Here is a 25549-nt window from a genome sequence, read left to right as displayed (position 1 = left end):
TGACCAACATGGTGAAACCCCATCTCTACTAAAATACAAAAATTAGCCAGGTGTGGTGGTGGATGCCTATAATCTCAGCTACTTGGGAGGCTGAGGCAGGAGAATTGCTTGAACCCAGAAGGTGGAGGTTGTAGTGAGCTGAGATCGTGCCACTGCACTCCAGCCTGGATGACAGAGCAAGACTCCCTCTTGAAAAAATAAAAATAAATAAAAATTATATCTGCTGTTTGTTTCTGCTTGCTATTGCTGTTAGTTGCAAAATGGCATTTGAATTGAAAGTCAAAGTTTAAATAGCAAAAGGTTTAAATGAGAATACTAAAATTATGCTTTCTTAGATAAGATGTCATTAATTCCCATTGTCAATAACTTTGTTTTACTTATTTATAGTTAGGACTGAGATTCCAAACTTATTTTTAGTTCATTTGTGGTTATACAGTATAATTTTGGGGAAAGTTTGTTTGCAAGTAACAGGAACCCACTTGAATTAGCTAAAATAAGAAAGATACAAGGGAATAATTTATTTTCCCAATTATAGGATATACATCCAGACATCAAGGATGAATGGAAGACCTTAAGTTTCTGTGCTCTCTATCTCTTCCTCTACTTCCGGGGCTGTGTGGTCATTCTGTGCTTCCCTCTACTGAAGACCAATTTCTTTTAAGACTTTTTAATCTCTTCCTTCATATACTTATCTAGCATGTAGGAACCAACATGTAGAAAAAGTCCTACTACCTTTTACTCCTAATGCCGATGCCACCTAACTTCAGTTTCTGAGGCTTTTAAAGTCTTAATTCTCTAGGGAAATTTTTGATTACCTTATCTTGGATCTGGTTTTATGCCTGCCTGTTGATTAAATTAGCAACAAACAGGATTTGATATAAACATGACTACATAGGCGTACCATTCATCAGAGTCTGTGGATAGCATTACCAAAGAAGGAAGAGTGAGTTGGAATAGTGCTCGAAACATTTTTTCTATAGAATATCAACCTATCAGATTGAGTTGGAGAGCTATTATCTTGGAGAACATTTTTCCTTGGGGGTTGAATATCTACAGCCCTGTTAAGTTAGAAAATTAAACATATGAGAAGCTAGTTGAAAAAGCATCCTTGGGTATAAAACCATCAATCAACAAATAGTTTTGAATACCTACTTTGCCAGACTGTGCAGGGTTCCAGTACATGAGTTAACACCGTAAGTATACAAACATGTAAACTTGCTCTCCATCCCTCTCTCCCTCTTTATCTCTGACCTGTTAAAAGAAGGTGAATGACTATGGTAGACACTGATCAGTCAGTCAAAGAATAAGCAAAGTTTTCTTATTTGGTATGTCTCAAGAAAGAGATGGTTGGTAGCTGATCAAACTGTTAATCTAAAGTTTAAACTTATTTTTTCTTTTTTCCTCTCTCGTTCCTCCTCTCTCTCCTTCCCCTTTCCTCTATCCCTAGTTCTTTCCTTCATCCCCTTTTGTTTTCTTTATTTCTGGCTTTCAGTATGATAAAGCCCTCTCTTGTAAACCATATTTAAATTCATATAATGTTATTGAATTGAGATTTTAAAAAAATATATAAACTTCATTATATGAAAAGTACATAATTAAAATACTCTTCCTATTTCTTAATCTTGCTTTTTCTGTTCTTCTCTTAGATTGCAGAAAAGACAGAACTCAAAATAGCAGAGTCTCGAGAAGGCTATAGACCCATCGCCAAACACTCATCGGTATTATTCTTTAGCATTGCAGACCTGGCTAATATTGATCCCATGTATCAGTACTCTCTTACCTGGTTTGTCAACCTTTATATCAACTCTATTCATGACAGGTAAACATTCTCTCACTTTATTCATCTTCCCAAGGTTGGATTTTCACAGCCCTTTCCATTTAAAAAGTAATTCCATTTAAAAAGTAACTTTTTAAAAAAACTTACATAATGTATATTCATTACAGAACATTAAAAATTTGAAAAAATGGCCAGGTGCAGTGGCTCACACCTGTAATCTCAGCACTTTGGGAAGCTGAGGCAGGCAGATCACTTGAGGTCAGGAGTTCAAGACCAGCCTGGCCAACATGGTGAAACCCCATATCTACTAAAAATACATAAATTAGCCAAGCATGGTGGCAGGTGCCTGTAATCCCAGCTACTCAGGAGGCTGAGGCAGGAGAATCGCTTCAACTCAGGAGGTGGATGTTGCAATGAGCCAATATGGCACCCCTGCTCTCCAGCCTGGGCAACAGAGTGAGACTGTCTCAAAAACTAAAAATATAAAAAAGTGGAAAAGTGAAAGAAAAAAAGACATATGAAAGATAATAAAAATCTTCTTTCTATTTTAAGTTGTTGTTTCACTCCTACTCAAGATTTAGGCATGGAGGGATAAACTCTAGTTTTTTTTCTTGTCTCTTTTAAATATTTCAGTGAGGCAGGCGCATGATTTGTTTTTCCTCGCAACTCTAGTGTATCTTTCTCCAACCTTGAGGTCTCTAAAAGGCTTCAGTCCCACATTTCTTTTTTCTTTATTTAATTTAATTAATTTATTTATTTTTGAGACAAGTGTCACTCTGTCACCCAGGCTAGAGTGCAGTGGCACAATCACAGCTCACTGCAGCCCCAACCTCCCGGGCTCAGGTGATCCACCCACCTCAGCCTTCAGAGTACAGGTGCACACCACTATGTCTGGCAAATTTTTGAATTTTTTTGTAGAGATGGGGTTTCACCATGTTGCCTAGGCTGGTCTCGAACTCCTGGACTCAAGAAATCTGCCTGACTCAGTCTCCATAAGTGCTGAGATTACAGGAGTGAGCCACTGCACCTGGCCCCACATTTCTAATAGTTTTCTGGATATTTGCACTTTAATCACTTAATGAATGTATGCAAATTTTGGAGTCAGACTGGAGTTGAGGATTACACCTCAGTTCTGCCACATACTAGCTGCATGCCTACAGGCAAGTTCGTTAACATGAGGTAATTGCCGTAATTTTTCTTATCTATAAAATTGGGATAATAATAGTAGCTACCTTTTGAGTTTTTGAGAATTAAATGAGATAATATTTATAAAGTGTTTATAACAATGTCTGGTATTTAGTAACTGCTGTACTTTTTACGTAAAATAAAAATACAACTTGAGCTAATCATGTATGCTGTAAGAAATTTCTACATTGACTCTTGGTAGAATAACCTCTGCTGAGTGATTGAAATCCCTTCTCAGTTGGCATTTGGAATTTGAATTTATGCAACCCATATGATGAAGGAAATTCAAGTTAAAGAATTGACATAAAAATGTCAGTATCAAGTTTTGGTGAGATGTGGAATAATTGGAACCCTCTTACACTGCTGGTTGGATTTTAAAATAATGTGGCCACTTTGGAAGTTCTTCAAAATATTAAACCTAGATTTGCCATGTAACCCAGCAATTCCACTCCTGGGTATATACCCAAGAGAATTGATTGCATATGTTCACACAAAAACTTAAAGTTAAAAAAAATTTAGGCATAAAATGCTATATTCAAGTTACTTGGGTTAGTTTTTCCGCCTTCAACATGAGATGTTATTCATGTGAAATACAGTTAAGTTCATTTGTTTATTTTTATGTTTCATTTTAGGATTTTTCTTCATCTTTGTTGACTTTAACTTTATTATATGTTTGAGTACAGACACCATTAATGACTCCAAAATTCAATCCTGTACAAAAAGATCTACTCAGAGAAGTGTCAATACCACCATCCCTTTCATCCCATTCCCATGGTCTTATGTATTACTTTTTAAAAATCAAATTTTTAATTTTGAGTTAAGTGTAGATTCACATGCAATTATGAGAAATAATAAGGATCTCATGTACCTTTTACCCAGTTGCCCCAATGGTGACATTTTGAAAACCTGTAGAACAATATCACAACCATGATAATGACATTAATACAGTCAAGATACAGAATATTTCTACCACCACAAGGATATCTGTGTTGCTCTTTTATAGCTATACCCACTTCCTTCCCATCCTTACCTCTTCCGTAACCCTTGGCAACCACTAACCTGTTCTCCATTTCTATACTTTCGTTACTTCAAAAATTTTATGTAAATGGAATCATATGGCATGTAACTTTTTGAGACTGGCTTTTTTTACTCAGCATAATTCTCCAGGGATTCGTTCAGGTTGCTATGTGTATAAATATTTGGCTCTTTTTGACGGCTGAGAAATATCTCATAGCATGAATTTACCACAGATTAAAATCTGTTTAATCGTTTACCTGTTGAAGGACTTCTGAATTATTTCCAGTTTGGGGTTACTATGAATAAAAGTGCTATAAACATTCATGTACATATATTTGTGAATAGAAATTTTTATTTCTCTGAGATAAATACCCAGGAGTGCAATTGCTGGGTCATGTAGCAGTTGTTTGTTTAGATTTTTTTTTTTTTTTTTTTTTTTTGCAAACAAGACATAGGGTTTATTGAGGACTCTTTTTTTAAGCTTTTAGGTTCAGGGGTACATATGCAGGTTTGTTATACAGGTAAACTACATGTCACAGGGGGTTAATATACAGATTATTTGGTCACTCAGGTAATGAGCATGATACCTGAAAGGTAGTTTTTTGAACCTCACCGTCCTCCCACTCTCCACCTTTGAGTAGGCCCCAGTGTCTATTGTTCCCTTCCTTTTGTCCAAGTGTACTCATGTTATATAAGTGAGAACATGCAGTATTTGGTTTTCTGTTCCTGCATTAGTTTGCTTAGGATAATGGTCTCCAGCTCCATCCATGTTGCTGCAAAGGACACGAGTTCATTCTTTTTGGTGGCTGTGTTGTATTCCATGTTGTATCTGTACCACATTAGTTTTATCTAGTCTACGATTGACAGGCATCTAGGTTGATTCCAGATCTTTGATATTGTGAATAGTGCTGTGATAAACATACGTATATGTGTCTTTATGGTAGAACAATTTATATTCCTTTGTGTATATACCCAATAATGGATTGCTGGGTCAAATGGTAGTTCTGTTTTAAGCTCTTTGAGAAATCTCCAAACTGCTTTCCATGGTGAACTAATTTACATTCCCACCAGCAGTGTATAAGTATTCCCTTTGCTCCACAACTTTGCCAGCTTCTGTTTTTTTGTTTTGTTTTTGTTTTTGTTTTTTTTTTTGCTTTTTAATTATAGCCGTTCTGACTGGTGCGAGATGGTATCTCATTGTGGTTTTGATTCGCATTTCTCTAATGATTAATGATTTTAAGCATTTTTTCATATGCTTTTTGGCCATGTGTATGTCTTCTTTTGAAAAGTGTCTATGTCCTTTGCCTACTTTTTAATGGGGTTGTTAGTTTTATGCTTGTTAATTAATTTAAGTTTCTTATAGATTTTGGATATTAGATCTTTGTCAGATGTACAGTTTGAAAATATTTTCTCCCATTGTGTGGGCTGTCTGTTTACTCTGTTGATAGTTTATTTTGCTGTGCAGAAGCTCTTTAGTTGAGTTTTTAAAAATTTTTTAAAGAAAGTGACAGCCTGGGCAACATAGTGAAACCCCATCTCTACAAAAAAAAAAAAAAAAAAAAAAAAAAAAAACTAGCTGGGCATGGTGCCATGCACTTGTAGTCCCAGCTACTTAGGAGGCTGAGATGGGAAGATTACTTGAGCCCAGGAGGTAGAGGTTGCAGTGAGCTGTGATCATGCTACTGCACTCCAGCCTGGGTGACAGGGTGAGACCCTGTCTCAAAATAATAATAATAATAATAAAATGCCAAACTATTTTTTAGAATGGCTACATCATTTTATATTCCCATAGGTATTATATTTTTAAATTGAACTAAAAAAATTGAAAGCAATATATGCTTATTATAAACATTTTTTGGAATATGAAAGTATAAAGAATATCAGTCATAACTCCATCCAGTAATTACATTTATCCATATGTTTTCTGACTTTTTATGTATTTTTTTTCTTTTTGAGACGGAGTCTTATTCCATTACCCAGGTTCAAGTGCAATGGCGTGATCTCACACTACAACCTCCGCCTCCCGGGTTCAAACAATTCTCCTGCCTCAGCCTCCCTCGTAGCTGGGATTACAGGATTGTACCACCACCTGTGGCTAATTTTTGTATTTTTAGTAGAGATGAGGTTTCACCATGTTGGCCAAGCTGGTCTCAAACTTCTGACCTCAAATGATCCACCCACCTCGGCCTCCTAAAGTGCTGGGATTACAGGCAAGAGGCACCGTGCCTGACCTTTTCATGCATTTTTAAAATATGTGGATCTTTCTCTAGATTTTATGCTTATTTGGGGCAGGCAAATGTTTCATAATTCTTTGTCTCTTACACTTCCCTCCCTAGCATAGAGCCTTACACTAATAGAGATTTAATAGGCATGTTTTTTTAAATTAACTGATTGTTTTCAGTCACTGTGAGGCAGAATAAGATATTTAGGATTTGGAAAATAGAGAGATGGTATAAGCCATATTTCACTTTCTCAGAAAATTATACCCTACATTTTAAAACTTTTTATTTTAAAATACTTATGGACTCATGACAAGTTGCACACAGAAAAATATGTGCAGAGAGGTTTCATGTACCTTTCATTTTGTTTCTCCAATGCTAGTATCTTGCCTATAGTACAACCAAGAAACTGACATGGTTACAACCCATAGAGCTTATTCAGATTTCACCAGTTTTACGTGCCCTTATGTGTGTGTCTTTATATGTTTTTAATAGTGATACTTTCGTAAAATAAAAAGTGCATATGTTAATTCACATTGCTTATATTTTCCTAGTTTTGTTTGACAATACATTTTCCTTCTTTTTAACTTTTAGTAACAAATCCAAGATTTTGGAAAAGCGCCTACGATATTTAAATGACCACTTCACATACAACTTATATTGTAATATATGCCGATCACTATTTGAGAAGGACAAGCTGTTATTTTCCTTTTTATTATGTGCCAATCTTCTTCTGTAAGTTACTTGCTTTTTCCATAACTTATTTATTTTTAAAACCTCCCTGGAAAATCAAATCTGTAAATGTATCTTCTCACAGAAGGCTATATTTTTCTTTGCTTAAGTCATGATTTTACTTGTGCATTTCACTGATAACAATAGCTTCTATAATAGTATTGGTGTTTATTTAATTTTTAAAATTTACATAACACAGAAAAGTTCACAGAGTATTAATGTACAGTTCAACAAATTCTTACAAAGGGAAGATCTGGTGATGAAATAGAACATTTCCCCACCATCCTTGAAGCACTTGTACTCCTTTCAGTTACCACCTCCTTACTCCCCAAAAAGGTAACTACTATACTCACTTAAAACACTGCAGTTTAGTTTGACATATATAAGCAAGTAATATGTATTCTTTATTCTTTTATCTGGCTTCTTTTCCTCAACATTACTTTCATGAGACTCATCCGTGTCGTAGCATGAGGCTAGTTCATTTGCTGTGACTGCTTTACAGTATTCCATTAGAAGAATACATTGATGTTTACCTGTCTACTCAATGAACAGATGGGTTGTTTCCAGTTTGGCACTAGTGTAAGTAATGGTGCTATGAACAATCTTGTGTATAAATGTAGGGGCACACGTGCACACATTTCTTTTGGGAAGATGCCTAGAAAGAAAGTTACAAATTGTTTTCCAGAATGATTGTACCAGTTTACATCCCATTAACAGAATTTGAGCGTTCCATTGCACCAGATCCCCACCAACGTTTTATTTTTGTTCTTTTTGTTGTTGTTGTTGTTGTTTGTTTTGAGATGGAGTCTCGCTCTGTTGCCCAGGCTGGAGTGCAGTTGTGGGATCTCGGCTCACCACAACCTCTGCCTCCTGGGTTCAAGTGATTCTCCTGCCTCAGCCTCCAGAGTAGCTGGGACTACAGGTGTGTACAACCATGCCTGGCTAATTTTTGTATTTTTAGTAGAGACAGGGTTTCACTATGTTGGCCAGGCTGGTCTCAAACTCCTGACCTCGTGATCTGTCCACCTCGGCCTCCCAAAGTGCTGGTATTACAGGTGTGAGCCACCGCGCCTGGCCCCCACCAATGTTTTATATTGTTTAAAAGAAATCTATTTTGGTATGTGGTACATATTATTGAATCATGGTTTGAATTTATATTTCTCTGATGACTAATGAAGTTGAACACTAGTTCATGTTTATAGGCCACTTGGAAATCTTCTAGTGTACTTGTTCACATCACTTGCCTATTTATGGGGTTTTTCTTAGGGATTTGTATGAGTTCTTTATATATTCTAGACACAAATCCCTTGACAATTATTTAATTGTGTGACAAATTGGCACTCACTCTAGTTTGCTTTCTCTTTCTCTTAATGCTGCCTTTTGCTGAACACAAGTTCTTAATTTTAATATAGTCTGATTTATGGTTCTTGCTTTGTGAAAACTCTTTTCACAGCCCAATATTATGAAGGTATTCTCCTATATAACCATCTGGAAGCTTTATTATGCCTTTCACATTTAGATGTACAAGCCACATGCAACTGATGTGTGTGCATGGTCTAAGGAAATGTCAAATTTTACATTTTTTCCATGTAGCTCTCCACTTGTTGAAAAGACTGGCCTTTTCCCTACTGCTCTGTAGTGCCTTCCTTGCCATAAATAATAAATTCATATGTCTAGATCTGTTTCTGGACTGTCTATTCAGTTCCATTAATGTGTTTGTCTGTAATTAATCTTGATGTCTGATAGTGTTTCATCTTGTTCTTTAATTTTTTATTTATTTCAACTGGTTTTTGGGGGAACTGGTGGTGTTTGGTTACATGAATAAGTTCTTTAGTGGTGATTTCTGAGATTTTGGTGCACCCATCACCAGAGCACCTATGTGTAGTCTCTTATCCCTCTCCACCGCCCCCCCCCACAGTTTCTCCCAAGTCCCCAAAGTCCAATGTACCATTCTTATGCCTTTATGACCTCATGGCATAGCTCCCTTATATGAGTAAGAACATAAGAAGTTTGCTTTTACATTACAGTAAGTGAAGTGAGTTACTTCGCTTAGAATAATAGGCTCCAAGCCAGGTGTGGTGGCTAATGCCTGTAATCCCAGCACTTTGGGAGGCCGAGGCAAGTGGATCACCTGAGTTCAGGAGCTCAAGACCACCCAGGGCAACATCGTGAAACTCTGTCTCTACTAAAAATACAAAAAAACTAGCCAGGCGTGGTGGCACATGCCTGTAATCCCAGCTACTCAGGAGGCTGAGGCAAGAATCGGTTGAGCCTTGGAGGCAAAGGTTGCAGTAAGCCGAGATAGCGCCCCTGCATTCCAGCTTGGGCTACAGAGTGAGACTCTGTCTAAAAATAAATAAATAAAGTAATAGTCTCCAATTCCATCCAGGTTGCTGCAAATGCCATTATTTTGTTCCTTTTTATGGCTGAGTAGTATTTCGTGGTGTATATATATATATATATATATATATTGCATTTTCTTTATCTACTTGTTGATTGATGGACATTGGGGCTGGTTTCATACTTTTGCAATTGCAAATTGTGCTGCTATAAACACGTGTAAGGTGTCTTTTTCATATACTGACTTCTTTTCCTCTGGGTAGATGCTGAGTAGTGGGATTGCTGGATCAAACAGTAGATCTACTTTTAGCTCTTTAAAGAATCTCCACACTGTTTTCTATAGTGGTTGTACTAGTTTACATTCCCACCAACAGTGTAAAAGTGTACCCTTTTCACCACATCCATGCCAACATCTATTTTTTTTTTTTTTTAATGGCCATTCTTGCAGGAGTGAGGTGGTATCATGTTGTGGTTTCGATTTGCATTTCCCTGATAATTAGTGATGTTGAGCATTTTTCCATATGCTTGTTGGCCATTTTTCTATATGCCTGTTGACCATATATCTTCTTTTGAGAATTGTCTATTCATGTCCTTAGCCCACTTTTTAAATGAGATTGTTTGTTGTTGTTGTTGTTGTTGTTTTCTTGCTAATTTGTTTGAGTTCTTCGTAGATTCTGGATATTAATCCTTTGCCAGATGTATAGATTGTGATGATTTTCTCCCACTCTGTGGATTATCTGTTAACTCTGCTGATTATTTCTTTTGCTGTGCAGAAGGTTTTTAGTTTAATTAAGTCCCATCTATTTATCTTTATTTTTGTTGCATTTGTTTGTTCTTCTTTTATACAAGAGTGTCTTTCTTATTCTTGGATCTTTGCATTTCCATATAAATATTAGCATCATCCGGTCAAGTCCAAAGTGGAAAGATACCTAGTAATATGCTGAAGTTTTGATTAGGAGTGCATTGGAACTGTAAATCAGTTTGTGGGAAATTAACAATTTTATAATATTGAGTGTTTCAGTCTAAGAACATAATATGTCACTCCATTTTCCTTAGTTCTTTTTCATTTCACTCTATAATGTTTCATAGTTTTCTATGTCTTGCCCGTCCTTTTTTTTGAAAAGGCTTTATTTTGTAGAGCAACTTTAGATCCACAGCAAAACTGAGCAGAAGACACAGAGATTTCTTATATACAACCTCCTACACTAACAAAACCCCTTACCAGTGTGATATATTTGTTAGAATCTATGAGCTTTCATTGACATATCATTGTCACTCATAAGTAAGTTCATAGCTAACATCAGGCTTCACTCTGGGTGTTATGTACCTATCAATTTTGACAAGTGTATAATGTCATATGTCTATCATTATAGTTTCACTGCTCTAAAAATCCTCTATGTTCTATTTGTTCAGCCCTCCCTCCCCTCAACCCTGCCAATCACTGATTCTTTTGTTATCTCCATGGTTTAGTTTTGTCATTTCCAGAGGGTTATATAGTTGGAATTATGCACTATGTATGCCTTTTCAGATGGGCTTTTTTTCTCTTAGTAATAAGGTTCCTCCATGTCTTTTCATGGCTTGATGGCTTATTTCTTTTTAGTGCTGAATTATATTCCATTGTTTGGATGTACTACAGTTTATTCATTAACCTACTGATGGACATCTTAGTTGCTCCTAAGTTTGGGCAATTATGAATAAATATGCTACAAACATTCATGTGTAAGTTTTTGTGTGAACATAAGTTTTCAACTCCTTTGGGTAAGTACCAGGTGTGCAACAGCTGGATTGTATGGTAAGAGTATGTTTAGTTTTGTAAAAAACTACCAAACTGTCTTCCTGAGTGGCCGTAACATTTAGCATCTCCACCAGTAATGAATAAGAGTTCATGTTGCCTATTTTGGAAAGTGGCCGTTTTAATAGTGTTTAGTGATATTTCATTTTAATTTGGAATTTCCTAATGAAATGTGATGTTGAGCATCTTTTCCTATTCTTATTTGCCAACTATATATCTTCTTTGGTGAAATGTCTGTTCAGGTCTTTTGCTTTTTTTTTTTTTTTTTTTGAGGCAGATTCTTGATCTCTCATCCAGGCTGGAGTACAGTGGTTCTATCTCGTCTCGGCTCACTGCAACCTCCACCTCCTGGGGTCAATTGATTCTCCTGCCTCAGCCTTCCGAGTAGCTGGGATTACAGGTACTTGCCATCAAGCCTGGCTAATTTTTGTATTTTTAGTAGAGACAGGGTTTTACCATGTTGGCCAGGCTAGTCATGAACTCCTGACCTCAAGTGAGCTGCCTGCCTTGGCCTCCCAAAGTGCTGGGATTGTAGGTGTGAACCACTGTGCCCAGCTCGCAAATGTTTTTTCTGCATATTTTGATAGGATCATATGGTTTTACTTCTTTACTCTCTTGCTATGATGAATTACATTAATTAATTTTTACTTGTTAAATCAGCCTTTCATACCTACAATAAATCCTGCTTAATCATGGTGTATAATTCTTTCCATACATTATTGGATTTGATTTGCTAATATTTTGTTGCTAATATTATGCTCCTTTTGTTGAGGATTTTTGCATCTGTTTTTATGAAAGATTTTGAATTGCAGTTTTCCTTTCTTGTAATGTCTTGCTTGGCTCTGGTATTAGGTAATACTGACCTCAAAGAACCAGTTAGGAAGTATTTCTTCCACTATTTTCTGAAAGACATGGTGGAATTGGTTTAATTTCTTCCTATACGTTTAGTAGAATTCTTCAGTGGACCCATCTGGGCTTGGTGCTTTCTGTTTTAGATGATTATTAATTATTGATTCAATTTCATTAATAGATACAAGTCTATTCATATTATCTATTTTTCCTTGTGAGAGTTTTGGGAGACTGTGACTTCTTTATCTTTATGTAATGCTCCTCTTAATTCCCAATAATTTTCCTTACTCTGAAGTCTTCTTAGTCTGAAATCAATATAACTACCTTACCTCCCCTTCATTAGTGTTAGCATGGTATATCTTTCTCTATCTCTACTTTTAATGTATCTGTGTTTTTATATGGTTCAAAGTGGGCTTCCTGTAGACAACATATAGTTGGGTCTTGCTTTTGGATCCACTCTGACAACCTGTCTTTTAATTGATGTATTTAGATCATTGACATTTAAACTGATTACTGATACAGTTGGATTAATATCTACCATATATGTTACTGTTTCCTATTCATTACCCTTGTTCTGTTGTTGTTGTTACTGTTTTTATCTTCTATTTTTCTGTCTTCTCTGGTTTTAGCTATTTGGTATGATTTCATTTTTTCTCTTCTCTTAGCAGATCAATTATACTTGCTTCTTAAAAAAAACTTTTAGTTATTGCCCTTGAGTTTGCAATGTACATTTACAACTAATCTATCTAAGTCCTCATTCAAATAACACTATACCACTTCCTGCAATTACTTTGTAACTCCAGTTTCCCCTCCCACTCTCCCTTGTAACATTGTGGTCATTCATTTCACTTATCCATAGCCATAGTCATCAAATACATTGTTGCTATTATTATTTTGCACAGCTGTTATTTTCATTTTTGTATCTTTTAATTAGCACATAATAATTGTATGTATTTTTCAGTTTCATAGTACTATTTCAGAACATACAGGTTATAGTGATCAGATCAGGGTAATGAGCATATCCATCATCTGAAACATTTATCACTTCTTTGTGCTATAGGAACATTCAGTATTCTCTCTTCTAGTTATTTGAAAATACATACAAGTGACCCTTGAACAACATGGGTTTCAGCTACACCAGTCCACTTATACATGGATTTAAAAAATATATATATTGGAAAAAATTTTTTAAGATTTGTGACACTTTGGAAAAACACAGATGAGCTGCCTAGCCAGAAACACTCAAAAACTTAAGATTGGGTATGTCATAAATACATAAAATACTTGTAGATACTAGTCTATTTTTATCATTTACTACCATAAAATATACACAAATCTATTATAAAAAGTTAAAATTTATCAAAACTCACACACTTACAGTCCATGCATGGCATCATTTGCAGTCAAGAAATGTAAACAAATATAAAGATGCAGTATCAAATCATAATTGCATAAAATTAACTGTAGCACACACTGTACTACTGTGATAATTTTGTAGCCCCATCCTGTTGCTGTTGATGTGAGCTTAAGTGTTATGATTATCCACTTAAAATGTCAGGTGATGCTCATCATCTCAAGAGCAGTTCATCTCTTCAGTACATTGGGTATAGCAGTAAAAAGTGATCTCTTCATGGTTCTCGTGTATTTTTCTTTGTGTTTAGTACAATATCACAAACTTGGAATAACATAGAACAAAGTGCCACTAGTGTATAATTCTTTGTATGCATTATTGGATTTGATTTGCTAATATTTTGTCGAGGATTTTTGTGTCTATTTTCATGAGAGATTTTGGTTTGTAGTTTTCCTGGAAGTTCTCCCAAGAGACAGAGAAGAGTCCATTACATTACAAGAAAAAATGGAATTGTTTGATATTTACCATAAGTTGAGGTCTGCAGCCATAGTTACCCACCATTTCGGACAGACATTTCATCTTGTAAACAGATTATGTAAACTTATAGTATCGATAAATACAGTATATACTGTAAATGCATTTGTCTTATGATTTTCTTGATAATATTTTCTTTTTCTGGTGTACTTTATTATAAGAATATAGTATGTAATGCATATAACATGTAAAATATATACTAATTGACTATCAGTAAGATTTTCAGTCAACAATAGACAATTAGTAGTTAAGTTTTGGGGGAGTCAAAAATTATACATGAATTTTGACCGCATGGGGGGTCAGCATCTTAACTTCCGTGTCGGTTGTTCAAGAGTCAAATGTAATATATTATTGTTAACTATACTCATCCTACAGTGCCACTGAATACTAGAACTTCTTTTGTATCCTTTAACAAATTTCTCCCTATTCCCTGCTTTTCCCTATGTTTCCCAGCCTCTAGTATACTCTGTTCTACTTTTTACTTCTATGAAATCAACTTTTTTTAGCTTCTACCTATGAGAACATGTGGTGTTTAACTTTCTGTTCCTGGCATATTTCACTGAACATAATGTCTTTCAGTTTCATTCATGTTGCCACAAATGAGAAATTTTCATTCTTTTTATGGCTGAATAGTATTCCATTGTGTATGTATACGACATTGTTTGTATCCCTTCATCTGTTGTTGGACACTTAGGTTGATTCCATACCTTGGTTATTGTGAATAGTGCTACCAAAAAAAATCAGGGTGCAGATGTCTCTTCAATATAATGATTTGCTTTCCTTTAGATAAAGGCCTGGTCGTGGGATCGCTGGATCATACGGTAGTTTGATTTGTAGTTTTCTGAGGAACCTCCGTACTGTTCTCCATACTGGTTTTACTAGTTTACATTTCTAGCAATAGTGCATAAGAGTTCCCTTTTCTCTGCATCCTCACCAGCATTTGTATTTTTTGGCTTTTTGATGATAGCCATTCTAACTGGGGTGAGATGATATCTCATTGTGGTTTTGATTTGCATTTCCCTAATTATTAGTGATTATGAACATTTTTTCATGTGTTTTTGGCCATTTGTGTGTGTGTGTGTGTGTGTGTGTGTGTGTGTGGTTTTTTTGTTTTGTTTTGTTTTGTTTTGTTTTTTGAGAAATGTCTGTTAAGATCATTTGCCTTTTTTTTTTCTTTTGAGACAGAGTCTCACTTTGTCGCCCAGGCTGGAGTGCAGTGGCACTTTCTTGGCACACTCCAACCTCCACCTGCCTGGCTCAGGTGATCCTCCCACCCCAGCCTCCCAAGTAGCTGGGACACAGGCACATGCTACCACGTTTGGCTAATTTTTGTATTTTTCTTTTTGTAGAGAGAGGGTTTTGCTATGTTGCCCAGTCATGCACTCCTGGGTTAAAGTGATCCACCTGCCTTGGCCTCCCAGAGTACTGGGATTACAGGCATGAACCACCATGCTAGACTCATTTGCCCATTTAAAAATTAGATTTTTTTTTTTTTCTGTTGAGATGTTTGAGTTCCTTGTATATTCTGTATATTAATTCCTTGATGGATGAATAGTTTGCAGATATTTTCTTTTTCTTTTTCTTTTTCTTTTATTTTATTTTTTTTCGAGATGGAGTCTCAGTCTGTCGCCCAGGCTGGAGTACAGTGGCGCGATCTCAGCTCACTGCAACCTCTACGTCCTGGGTTCAAGTGATTCTCCTACCTCAGCCTCCTCAGTAGCTGGGATTACAGGCACCCACCACCATGCCTGGCTAATTTTTTGTGTGTGTTTTTAGTAGAGACGGGTTTTCACCATGTTGGTCAGGCTGGTTTCAAACCTTGTGATCCACCTGTCTCAGCCTCCCAAAGTGCTGGGATTACAGGTATAAGCCGCCGTGTCTGGCCAGTTTGCAAATATTTTCTCCCATTCTATAGGTTGTCTTTTCACTGTGTTGATTGTGTCTTTTGGTGTGCAGAAGTTTTTAGTTTGATATAATCCCACTTATTTGTATTTTGCTTTTGTTTCCTGTGCTTTTGAGATCTTATTCATAAAATCTTTTCCAGGACTGATGTCCTGAAGCATTTCCCCATGTTTTCTTCTAGTAATTTTATAGCTTCAGGTTTTACATTTAGGTCTTTAAGCCATTTTGAGTTGATTTTTGTATAGAATAAGAGGAGATGGTCTAGTTTTGTTCTTCTGTGTATGGATATCCAATTTTCCCCAGAACCATTTACTGAAGAGACTGTCCTTCCCCTAATCAGTGTTCTTGGTACCTTTCTCAAAAGTCAGTTGGCTGTAGATACGTGGATTAATTTCTGGGTTCCCTATTCTGTTCCACTGGTCTATGTGTCTGATCATATGCCAGTACCATGCTGTTTTCATTAATATAGCTTTGTAGTATATTTTGAAGTCTGGTACTGTGATGCATCTAGCTTTGTTCATTTTGCTTAGTATTGTTTTGGCTATTTGGGATCTTTTGTGGTTCCGTGCAAATTTTAGGATTTTTTTTTTCTATTTCTATGAAGAACATCATTGGTATATTGAAAGAGAGTGCATTGAATCTTTTGATCACCTTGGGTAGTATGGTCATTTTAACAATATTAATTTTTCTAGCCCATGAAGATGGGATGTCATTCTATTTTTTGGTGTCTTCTTCAATTTCTTTCATCATTGTTTTTTGGTGTTTTTAAAGTTTTCCTTGTAGAGAGCCTTCACCTCCTTGGCTAAATTTATTCCTAGGTATTTTACTTTTTGTAATTTTTGCAGATGGGATTACTTTCTTGATTTCTTTTCCAGCTAGTTCATTGTTCTCATATAAAAACATGACCAATTTTTGTATGTTGGTATTTATATCCTGCAACTTTGCTGAATTTATTAGTTTTAAGAGTTTTTTGGTAGAGTCTAAGTTTTTCTATATATAAAATCATGTCATCTGCAAAGAAGGACAATTTGACTTCCCCCTTTCTAGTTTGAATGCCCTTCATTTTTTTCCCTTGCATAATTGCTCTGGCTAAGACTTTTAATACTATTAATATGTTGAATAAGAGTGATGAGAGTGGATATCCTTGTCCTGTTCCAGTTCAGTATGATGGTAGCTGTGGGTTTGTCTTATATGGCCTTTATTGTGTTAAGGTACTTGCTTCTGTGCCTAATTTATTGAGAGTTTTTATCATGAGGGATATTGAATTTTATCAAATGCTTTTTCTGGATCTATTGAGATGATCATATTGGTTTTGTCCTTCATTCTGTTGTGATGCATCACATTATTTGTGTAGGTTGAATAATCCTTGCATCCCTAGGATAAATCCACTTGATTATAGTGTATGATATTTTTGATGTGCTGTTGAATTTGGTTTACTATATTTTGTTGAGGATTTTTGCATTTATGTTCAGAGATATTGGTCTGTAGTTTTTTTATGTTGTTTTTATCTGGTTTTGGTGTCAGGGTTATGCTGGTCTTGTAAAATGGGTTTGGAAGAATTCCCTCCCCTTCGATTTTTTGGAATAGTTTGAGAAGAATTTTAAAGAATATTAGTTCTTTAAAAGTTTGGTAGAATTCAGCAGTGAAGACATCTGGTCCTGGACTTTTCTTTCTTGATTTCCTTTTCATTACTGTGATTCAATCTCATTACTCATTATTGATCTGTTCAAGTTTTCTATTTTTTCTTGGTTCAATCTTGATAGGTTGTATGTATCAACAAATTTACTCATTTTCTCTAAGTTTTCAAATTGATTAGTTTATAATTGTTTATAATAGTGTCTGATGATCTTTTGTATTTCTGCAGTATCAACTGTAATGTCTCCTTTTGTTTGTGATTTTCCTTTTTTGGGTCTTCTCTCTTTTTTTCTTAGTCTAGTTAATGCTTTGTCAATTTTGTTGATGTTTTTGAAAATCTAACTTTTTGTTTCATTGATCTTTTCTATTTTTTTAGTCTCAATGTCATTTATTTCTGCTTTTTATGTTTTTCCTTTTCCTAATTTTGAGTTTGTTCTTTTCTAGTTTCTTGAGGTGCATCATTAGCTTATTGATTTGAAATCTTTCTACTTTCTAATGTAGGCATTTATTGCTATAAACTTGCCTCTTGCTATACTTACTATAAACTTGCTCTAAACATGGCTTTTGTTGTGTCCCATACATTTTGGTATGCTGTGTTTCTATTTTCATTTGCTTCAGGGAATTTTTATTTTTGAGACAGGGTGTCACTCTGTCCCCCAGGCTGGAGTGCAATGGCATGATCACAGCTCACTGTGGTTTCAACCTCCTGGGCTCAAGCAATCCTCCTACATCAGCCTCCCGAGTAGCTGGGACTGCAGGCATATGCCACCACACTTGGCTAATTTTTTCTGCTTTTTTTTTTTTTTTTTTTTGTAGAGACAAGGTTTTGCTATGTTGCCCTGATTGGTCTTGAACCCCTGGGCTCAAGCAGTCTGCCTGCCTCATTCTCCGAAAGTGCTAGGATTACAGGGGTGAGATATTTTTTACTTTCCCTCTTAATTTCTTTTTTAAAATCAATTGGTTGCTCAGGAGTGTGTTGTTTAGTTTTCATGTATTTGTATAGTTCTGAGTGTTCCTCTTGTTACTGATGTATACTTTTATTCCATTGTGGTCAGATAAGATACTTGGTATTACTTCAATTAAAACAATCTTTTAAGGTTTCTTTTTTGTGTCCTAACGTATGGCCAATCCTGGAGAATGTTTTATGTGCTGATGAAGAGAATGTGTAGTCTGCAACTACTGTGAATTGTTCTGTAAATGTCTTTTAGGTCTCTTTGGTCTATGGTACAGTTCAAATTTGCAGTTTTTTTGTTGACTTTCTGCCTAGAGTGGGGTGTTAAAGTCTCCAGCTTATTGTATTGGGGTCTACCTCTACCTTTAGATCTAATAATATTTGCTTTATATATCTAGGTGCTCTGGTGTTGGTTTTTGTTTTGGTTTTTGTTGTTGTTGTTTTTTGAGACAGAGTTTCACTCTTCTTGCCCAGGCTGGAATGCAATTGCACAATCTTGGTTCACCACAACCTCTGCCTCCCAGGTTCAAGTGGTTCTCCTGCCTCAGCCTCCCAAGTAGCTGGGATTATAGGCATGCATCACCATGCCCGGCTAATATTCTATTTTTAGTAGAAACAGAGTTTCTCCATGTTGGTCAGGCTGGTCCCGAACTCCCGACCTCAGGTAATCTGCCCACCTTCGCCTCCCAAAGTGTAAGGACCAGCCCTACAGGGTCTGTGGGTTTTTCTCCCCGTGTGCCGAGATGAGAGATCATAGAAATAAAGACACAAGATAAAGAGATAAAAGAAAAGACAGTTAGGCCCAGGGGACCACCAAGACATGGAGACCAGTAGTGGCCCCAAATGCTAGGCTGCGCTCTTATTTATTGGATACAAAACAAGGGGACAGGGTAAGGAGTGTGAGCCATCTCCAATGATAGGTAAGATCATGTGTGTCACGTGTTCGCTGGACAGGGCCCCTTCCCTGTTTGGCAGCCAAGGCAGAGAGAGAGAGAGAAAAGAGAGAGAGAGAGAGGAGAGACAGCTTATGCCATTATTTCTGCATTTCAGAGACTTTTAATACTTTCACTAATTCTGCTACTGCTACCTAGAAGGCAGAGCCAGGTATACAGGAACATGAAAGTGGACCAGGAGTGTGACCGCTGAAGCACAGCATCACAGGGAGATGTTCAGGCCTCCAGACAACTGCAGGCGGGCGTGACTGATGTCAGGCCCTCCACAAGAGGTGGTGGAGTAGAGTCTTCTCTAAACTCCCCCGGGGAAAGGGAGACTCCCTTTCCCAGTCTGCTAAGTAGCGGGTGCTTTTCCTTGGCACTGATGCTACTGCTAGACCACGGTCTGCTTGGTAACGGGCGTCTTCCCAGACGCTGGCATTACCGCTAGACCAAGGAGCCCTCTGGTGGCCCTGTCTGGGCATAACAGAAGGCTCACACTCTTGTCTTCTGGTCCCTTTTCACCATATCCCTTCAGCTCCTATCTCTGTATGGCCTGGTTTTTCCTAGGTTATGATTGTAGAGCAAGAATTATTATAATATTGGAATAAAGAGTAATTACTACAAACTAATGATTAGTGATACTTGTATATAATCATATCTATGATCTATATCTAGTATAACTTGTTATTTTATATATTTTATTATACTGGAACAGCTCGTGCCCTCGGTCTCTTGCCTCAGTACCTGGGTGGCTTGCTGCCCACACCAAAGTGCTGGGATTACAGTTGTAAGCCACCGTGCCTGGCTGAAAAGTTTTCTCTTTTAAAAAAATGTTATTGGCCGGGCGCGGTGGCTCAAGCCTGTAATCCCAGCACTTTGGGAGGCCGAGACGGGCAGATCACGAGGTCAGGAGATCGAGACCATCCTGGCTAACACGGTGAAACCCCGTCTCTACTAAAAAATACAAAAAACTAGCCGGGCGAGGTGGTGGGCGCCTGTAGTCCCAGCTACTCGGGAGGCTGAGGCAGGAGAATGGCGTGAACCCGAGAGGCGAAGCTTGCAGTGAGCTGAGATCCGGCCACTGCACTCCAGCCTGGGCAACAGAGCTAGACTCTGTCTCAAAATAAAATAAAATAAAATAAAAATAAAAAAAATAACAAAATAGATTAAAAAATATTATTATTAAAATAGAGGGTCTCCCTATGTGACCCAGGCTGGTCTGGAGCTCCTGGGCTCAAGCAGTCCTGCTGCCCACGGCCTCCTAAAGTGCTGGGATTACAGGCGTGAGCTACCGCGCCTGGCCAGGTGCATGTATTTTTACAGTTGTTATATTCTCTTGCTGAATTGATCCCCTTATTATTATATAATATTATTATTTGTCTCTTTGTACTTTTTAACTTAAAGTCTGTTTTTTCTGATGTAAATATAGATACTCCTGCTTCCTTTTGGTTTTCGTTGGTGTGGAATATCTCTTTTCATCCTGTTACTGTCAGTCTCTGTCTTTTCAGGTGAGGTGAGTTTCATGTAGGCAGCATATAGTTGGGTATTCTTTATTCAGTTAGCCAGTTTATATATTTTAATTGGGGGATTTAATTTGTTTACATTCAAGGTTATTATTGATAATAACCTGAGCTTCTGCTCAAGTAATTTAGGATTCTCTGTATTTATCCGTCTCTTCCCAGTTAGGAGGTAGTGAGTTAGCTGTATGACCTCAGTTCTCTGATGCATCTAAGAAAAGTTGCTGATTTTCAGTTTGTTCAGCTTTTTTCTTATTGTGAGGATGTGAGTGATGACTTCCAAATTCCTGACATTATCTTTTACAGACACTTAAATATTAATGATTTTTTAAAAAATATTTTATGTTTACCCACAAAGTTACCATTTCTGTTGTTCTTTATTCTTTGGTGTTGATCCAGAGTTCCAACTATCTGAAACTTCCCCTAAGATATCTTGTAGTGTAGGTCTACTTGTAATGAATCTTTTCAATATCTATACATCTGGAAAATAAATAAGTAAATATCTCAATTTTTATATTTGTATCTTTAGGGTTTTTTTTCTATTCCTGTAACAGATTATGTATTTTTATTTTTAGGAGTTGTGTTTGGTCTATTTAATATTGCCTATTTCTTCTATTATGTTCATGCTTTGCTTTAACTCCTTTGGCATGTTTATAATAACTATTTTAACATTCTCATTGGCTAGTTGAATTGTCTCTTTCACTTCTACATCTACATCTAAGACCAATTTTTTTCCTGGTTATGGATGTTGTGAATTTTATATTGGTAAATGCTGGAAATTTTGTATTCCTTTAAAGAGCTTTAGACTTCACTTTTCAGGTAGTTAAATTACTACTGGGTTAGTTTGATCTTTTCAAGACTTATGCTAGGTGCAGTGGCCCACACCTCTAATCTCAGCTACTCAGAAGGCTAAGCCAGGAGGATTGCTTAAGCTCAGAAGTTTGAGGCTGCAGTGAACTATGATTGTACCACTGCACTTCCAGGCTGGATGACAGAGCAAGACCCCATCTCTTAAAAAAATAAAAAAATAAAAAAAATTAAAAAAAAAAGACAACTTGTATTTAAACTTTCTTATAGTAGTTTTAGAGTAACCTTTACTCTAAGGCTATGTTAGCTTCACTACTAAGGAGACCTGAATTCCTCTGGTGTTGAACAAGGACTCAACTCTGGTTGGCAAGAACTTATATTTCCTAGTCTTGTGTGATCTCTAGGAGCTATTTAGTTTATAGCCCGTTAGATGTTCTTTTGCTGGCTTCCTAGAATTTTACCTTACTGATGCATGCCTTAGTACAGTCATGTGCCACATTACAATATTTCAGTCAGCAACAAAGTGCATATGCAATGGTGGTTCCATAAGATTATAATAATGCCATATTTTTACTGTTCTTTTCTATGTTTAGATACATGAATACATGCCATTATGTTACAGCTGTGTACTGCATTCAGTACAGTAACATGCTGTACAGATTTATAGCCTAGGAACAACAGGCTATACCATATACACCATCTAGATTTGTGTAAGTACACGTTATGGTGTTCACACAATGATGAAATCACCTAACAACGCACTTCTTACAATGTGTGACTAAGAATTCTATGAGCAATGCCTGGCTGTATTTATCAGTAGAACCAAGAGAGCACCTCTGTAGATGTTTAAGATGTTCATTCACCTTTTCCATTCCTCTTCCTCCTCTGCTCACAAACTCCAGCACCTAAGCTTTCCCTAATGCTGATGTCCTCAACTCAGCGATACTGTTGAGGAGAACTTAATGCTGGTTTCCTCAACTCAGCAATACTGCAAAGCTCTGATTCTGATCACACCTCCCTGTTCTGTAGTCTAGAAAGTGCCTCTAGGCACACCGCTGAGGAACAGGGGTCACCTTATTCATCTCTCTTCTCTCAGAGGCCACAGTCCTGCACTGGCTATTGTACAATTTCAAAAAACAGTTGTTTCATTAATTTTGTCCAGTTTTCTAGTTGTTTACAGCAGGTGGGTAAGTACAGTCTAAGTTATTCTATCCAGATTATAAAAGCAGAAATTGATATTCAATTTTAAAACCAACAATTGTATAACAGTCCTTATTTTGGGAATACAGGGCAAGGAAAGAGATTGAATACCAGGAACTGATGTTTCTTTTAACTGGAGGGGTAAGTCTTAAAAGTGCTGAGAAAAATCCTGATCCAACTTGGCTACAGGACAAAAGCTGGGAGGAAATTTGTCGTGCAAGTGAATTTCCTGCCTTCAGAGGGCTCAGGTAACTGTTAAATTTGATGATTTATCACTGAATGGCAATAGGTAAACTTGTTCTTCAATCTAGTGATTTTTAAATGGTCCTATAGCTGTCTGGTTTCTACTCCTTGTTCAACAATCTCTTTTAAGTTTTTCCCAATAAAAAGAATAATTCTTAAGCTTTTTTCTATTAGGCAACATTTTTGTGAACATATAGATGAATGGCGGAAAATCTATGACAGTAAAGAGCCACATAATGCTAAATTTCCAGCACCAATGGATAAGAACCTAAAGGAACTACAGAAAATAATAATTCTTCGGTGTTTAAGACCCGATAAGGTAAAAGACCAATGTGTTCTATTTGGAACCCAGATAATTTGCCATTTATGAAGTACTAGGCTTAAAATTACTGTTATTTGATTCTTTAACTCTCAGATTGATTATCCAGCTTACAGTTTGTTGAGCTCCTTGGATTTGGATCTGTGGGATTACTGTTTTCCTCAGTTTGGGAATGTTTTTGGTTATTATTTCTTCAAATGTTATTTCACCCCACCCAGGATTTCAACTGCATATACATTAGATTGCTTAATATGATGCCATGTAATGTAATATAATGTAACTGATACTTTGTTAATTATTTTTCAAGCCTTGGTATCTCCTTGCGTCAGTCTGGGTAGTTTCTGTTGCTGTCTTTACATTTGTTGATTTCTTCTTTTGTATTGTCTAATCTGCTACAAATCCCATTCGATTAATTTTTAAATTTTAGTAATTGTATATTTCATCTCTAAAAAATTTGTTTGGTTCTTTTTCTGTATCCTATTTCTCTTTTTAATCTGCTAATATTTTCTTCTAAAGAGTTGGACACAGTTATAAGAACTGTTTTTAAATTACTGACTAATAATTCCATAATTTCTGGATCTATTTCTATTGACTGATTTTACTTTTAGTTATACATGTTTTCCTGCTTCTTGGCATGTCTAATAATGTTTGATTGGATATTGGGCATTGTGAATATCACATTGTTGATGAGTTAATTTCATTTTCCTATAAAGATTGTTGAGTTCTGTCCTGCTAGATCAGGGGTCAACAAACACCTGTGGGACAAATCTAGCCCCATGACCTCTTTGGCCTGGCCCATGAACTGAGAATGTTTTTTATATTTTTAAAGAGTAGTTTTGGCTGGGCACAGTGGCTCATGCCTGTAATCCCAGCACTTTGGGAGGCCGAGGAGGACAGATCACTTGAGGTCAGGAGTTCAAGACCAGTCTGGCCAAGATGGTGAAACCCTGTCACTACCAAAAATACAAAAATTAGCCAGGCATAGTGGTGCATGCATGTAGTCTCAGCTACTCAGGAGGCTGAGGAAGGAGAATCACTTGAACTGGGAAGGCGGGGGTTGCAGTGAGCAGAGATCACACCACTGCACTATAGCCTGGGCGACAGAGCAAGACTCTGTCTCAAAAAAAAAAAAAAAAAAAGTTGCCTTAAAAAGAACATGCGTCCAGGCACGGTGGCTCATGCCTGTAATCCCAGCACTTTGGGAGGCTGAGGCAGATAGATCACGAGGTCAGCAGTTTGAGCTGGGGAGGCTGAGGCAAGAGAATCTCTTGAACCTGGGAGGTAGAGGTTGCAGTGATACGAGATCAAACCATTGCACTCCAGCCTGGGTGACAGAGAGAGACTCTGTCTCATAAAAAATAATTTTAAAAATCATGCAACAGAACCTGTATATGTCCCACAAAACCTAAAATATTTCCTATCTGGCCTTCTATAGAAAGTTTGTCAACCTCTGTGGTTATGTAGTTAAATTACTGAAGTTTGAATTGTTCCTTTCAAATATTGTTTAAGATTTGTTAGGACTGGTCTAGAATAGCCTTTATTCAATGCATTAATTTAGCTCTACTAAAGTGCCACCTGTCTGGGGCCTTTACTGAATGCTCCAGGCGATCACTAAGGACTCTCTATGGCTTTTGGGAACCTGAATGAGTCACAACCTTCATGAAGAGTGGTAGCTCCCCAGATCTCCTGGTTACAGCTCCTCAGATGCTCTTTGCTTGGTCTCATGCATACACACCATAGTGTTCAGCAAGGATTCAGAGGTACTGTGAGTAGATTTCTGAACTCTTCCTGGGCAGTTCTATCCTAATTAGAACTCTGCAATTTCAGCAGCCTTGGCCCCTTTGTAGTCTTTTTCTTGTTTTCCCAACTCAGCATCACTGCATTGCTCTGCCTTAGTCACTCTCCCTGTTCCACAGTCTAGCATACCTCCAAGAAGAAAGCTGAGAGGATAGCGTTCACTTTGTTTTCTTTTTCTCAGTGATCACAGTCGTACACCACCTATTGCCCCCTATGCAAAAATGGTTGTTTCATTAATTGTGCCTGTTTTTTAAGTTGTTTGTGGTGGTAGAGTAAATCCAATCCCTATAACCACATCATAGCTGAAAGTAGACGATGGCAGAAAATTTTGTACATGTCACAATTTTATTAGTTCAAACATGCACAGAAATCTTTCTAAAGGTAAGATAAGTAGGTTGATACCAGTTTTCACAAATTTAAGAAAGGTGATCATAGTATTACAAAAG

General features: G+C 36.8%; 1 protein-coding gene across 1 annotated transcript in view; it reads left to right on the top strand.

Annotated features, from left to right (window-relative positions):
• Positions 1–25549, top strand: part of DNAH12 (dynein axonemal heavy chain 12) — a 238947-nt gene that overhangs the window by 183014 nt on the left and 30384 nt on the right. Inside the window, exons 59-62 of the mRNA XM_015446091.4 lie at positions 1647–1819; positions 6793–6933; positions 22834–22992; positions 23162–23306. Coding sequence (XP_015301577.3) covers positions 1647–1819; positions 6793–6933; positions 22834–22992; positions 23162–23306 — 618 coding nt within the window. The remainder of the gene's footprint in view (positions 1–1646; positions 1820–6792; positions 6934–22833; positions 22993–23161; positions 23307–25549) is intronic.

This window comes from Macaca fascicularis, chromosome 2 (genome assembly GCF_037993035.2).
Source record: "Macaca fascicularis isolate 582-1 chromosome 2, T2T-MFA8v1.1".
NCBI classification, from domain to species: domain Eukaryota; kingdom Metazoa; phylum Chordata; class Mammalia; order Primates; family Cercopithecidae; genus Macaca; species Macaca fascicularis.
The sequence above is the reverse complement of the archived record's forward strand: the minus strand, read 5'-3'. Positions and strand labels throughout refer to the sequence as shown.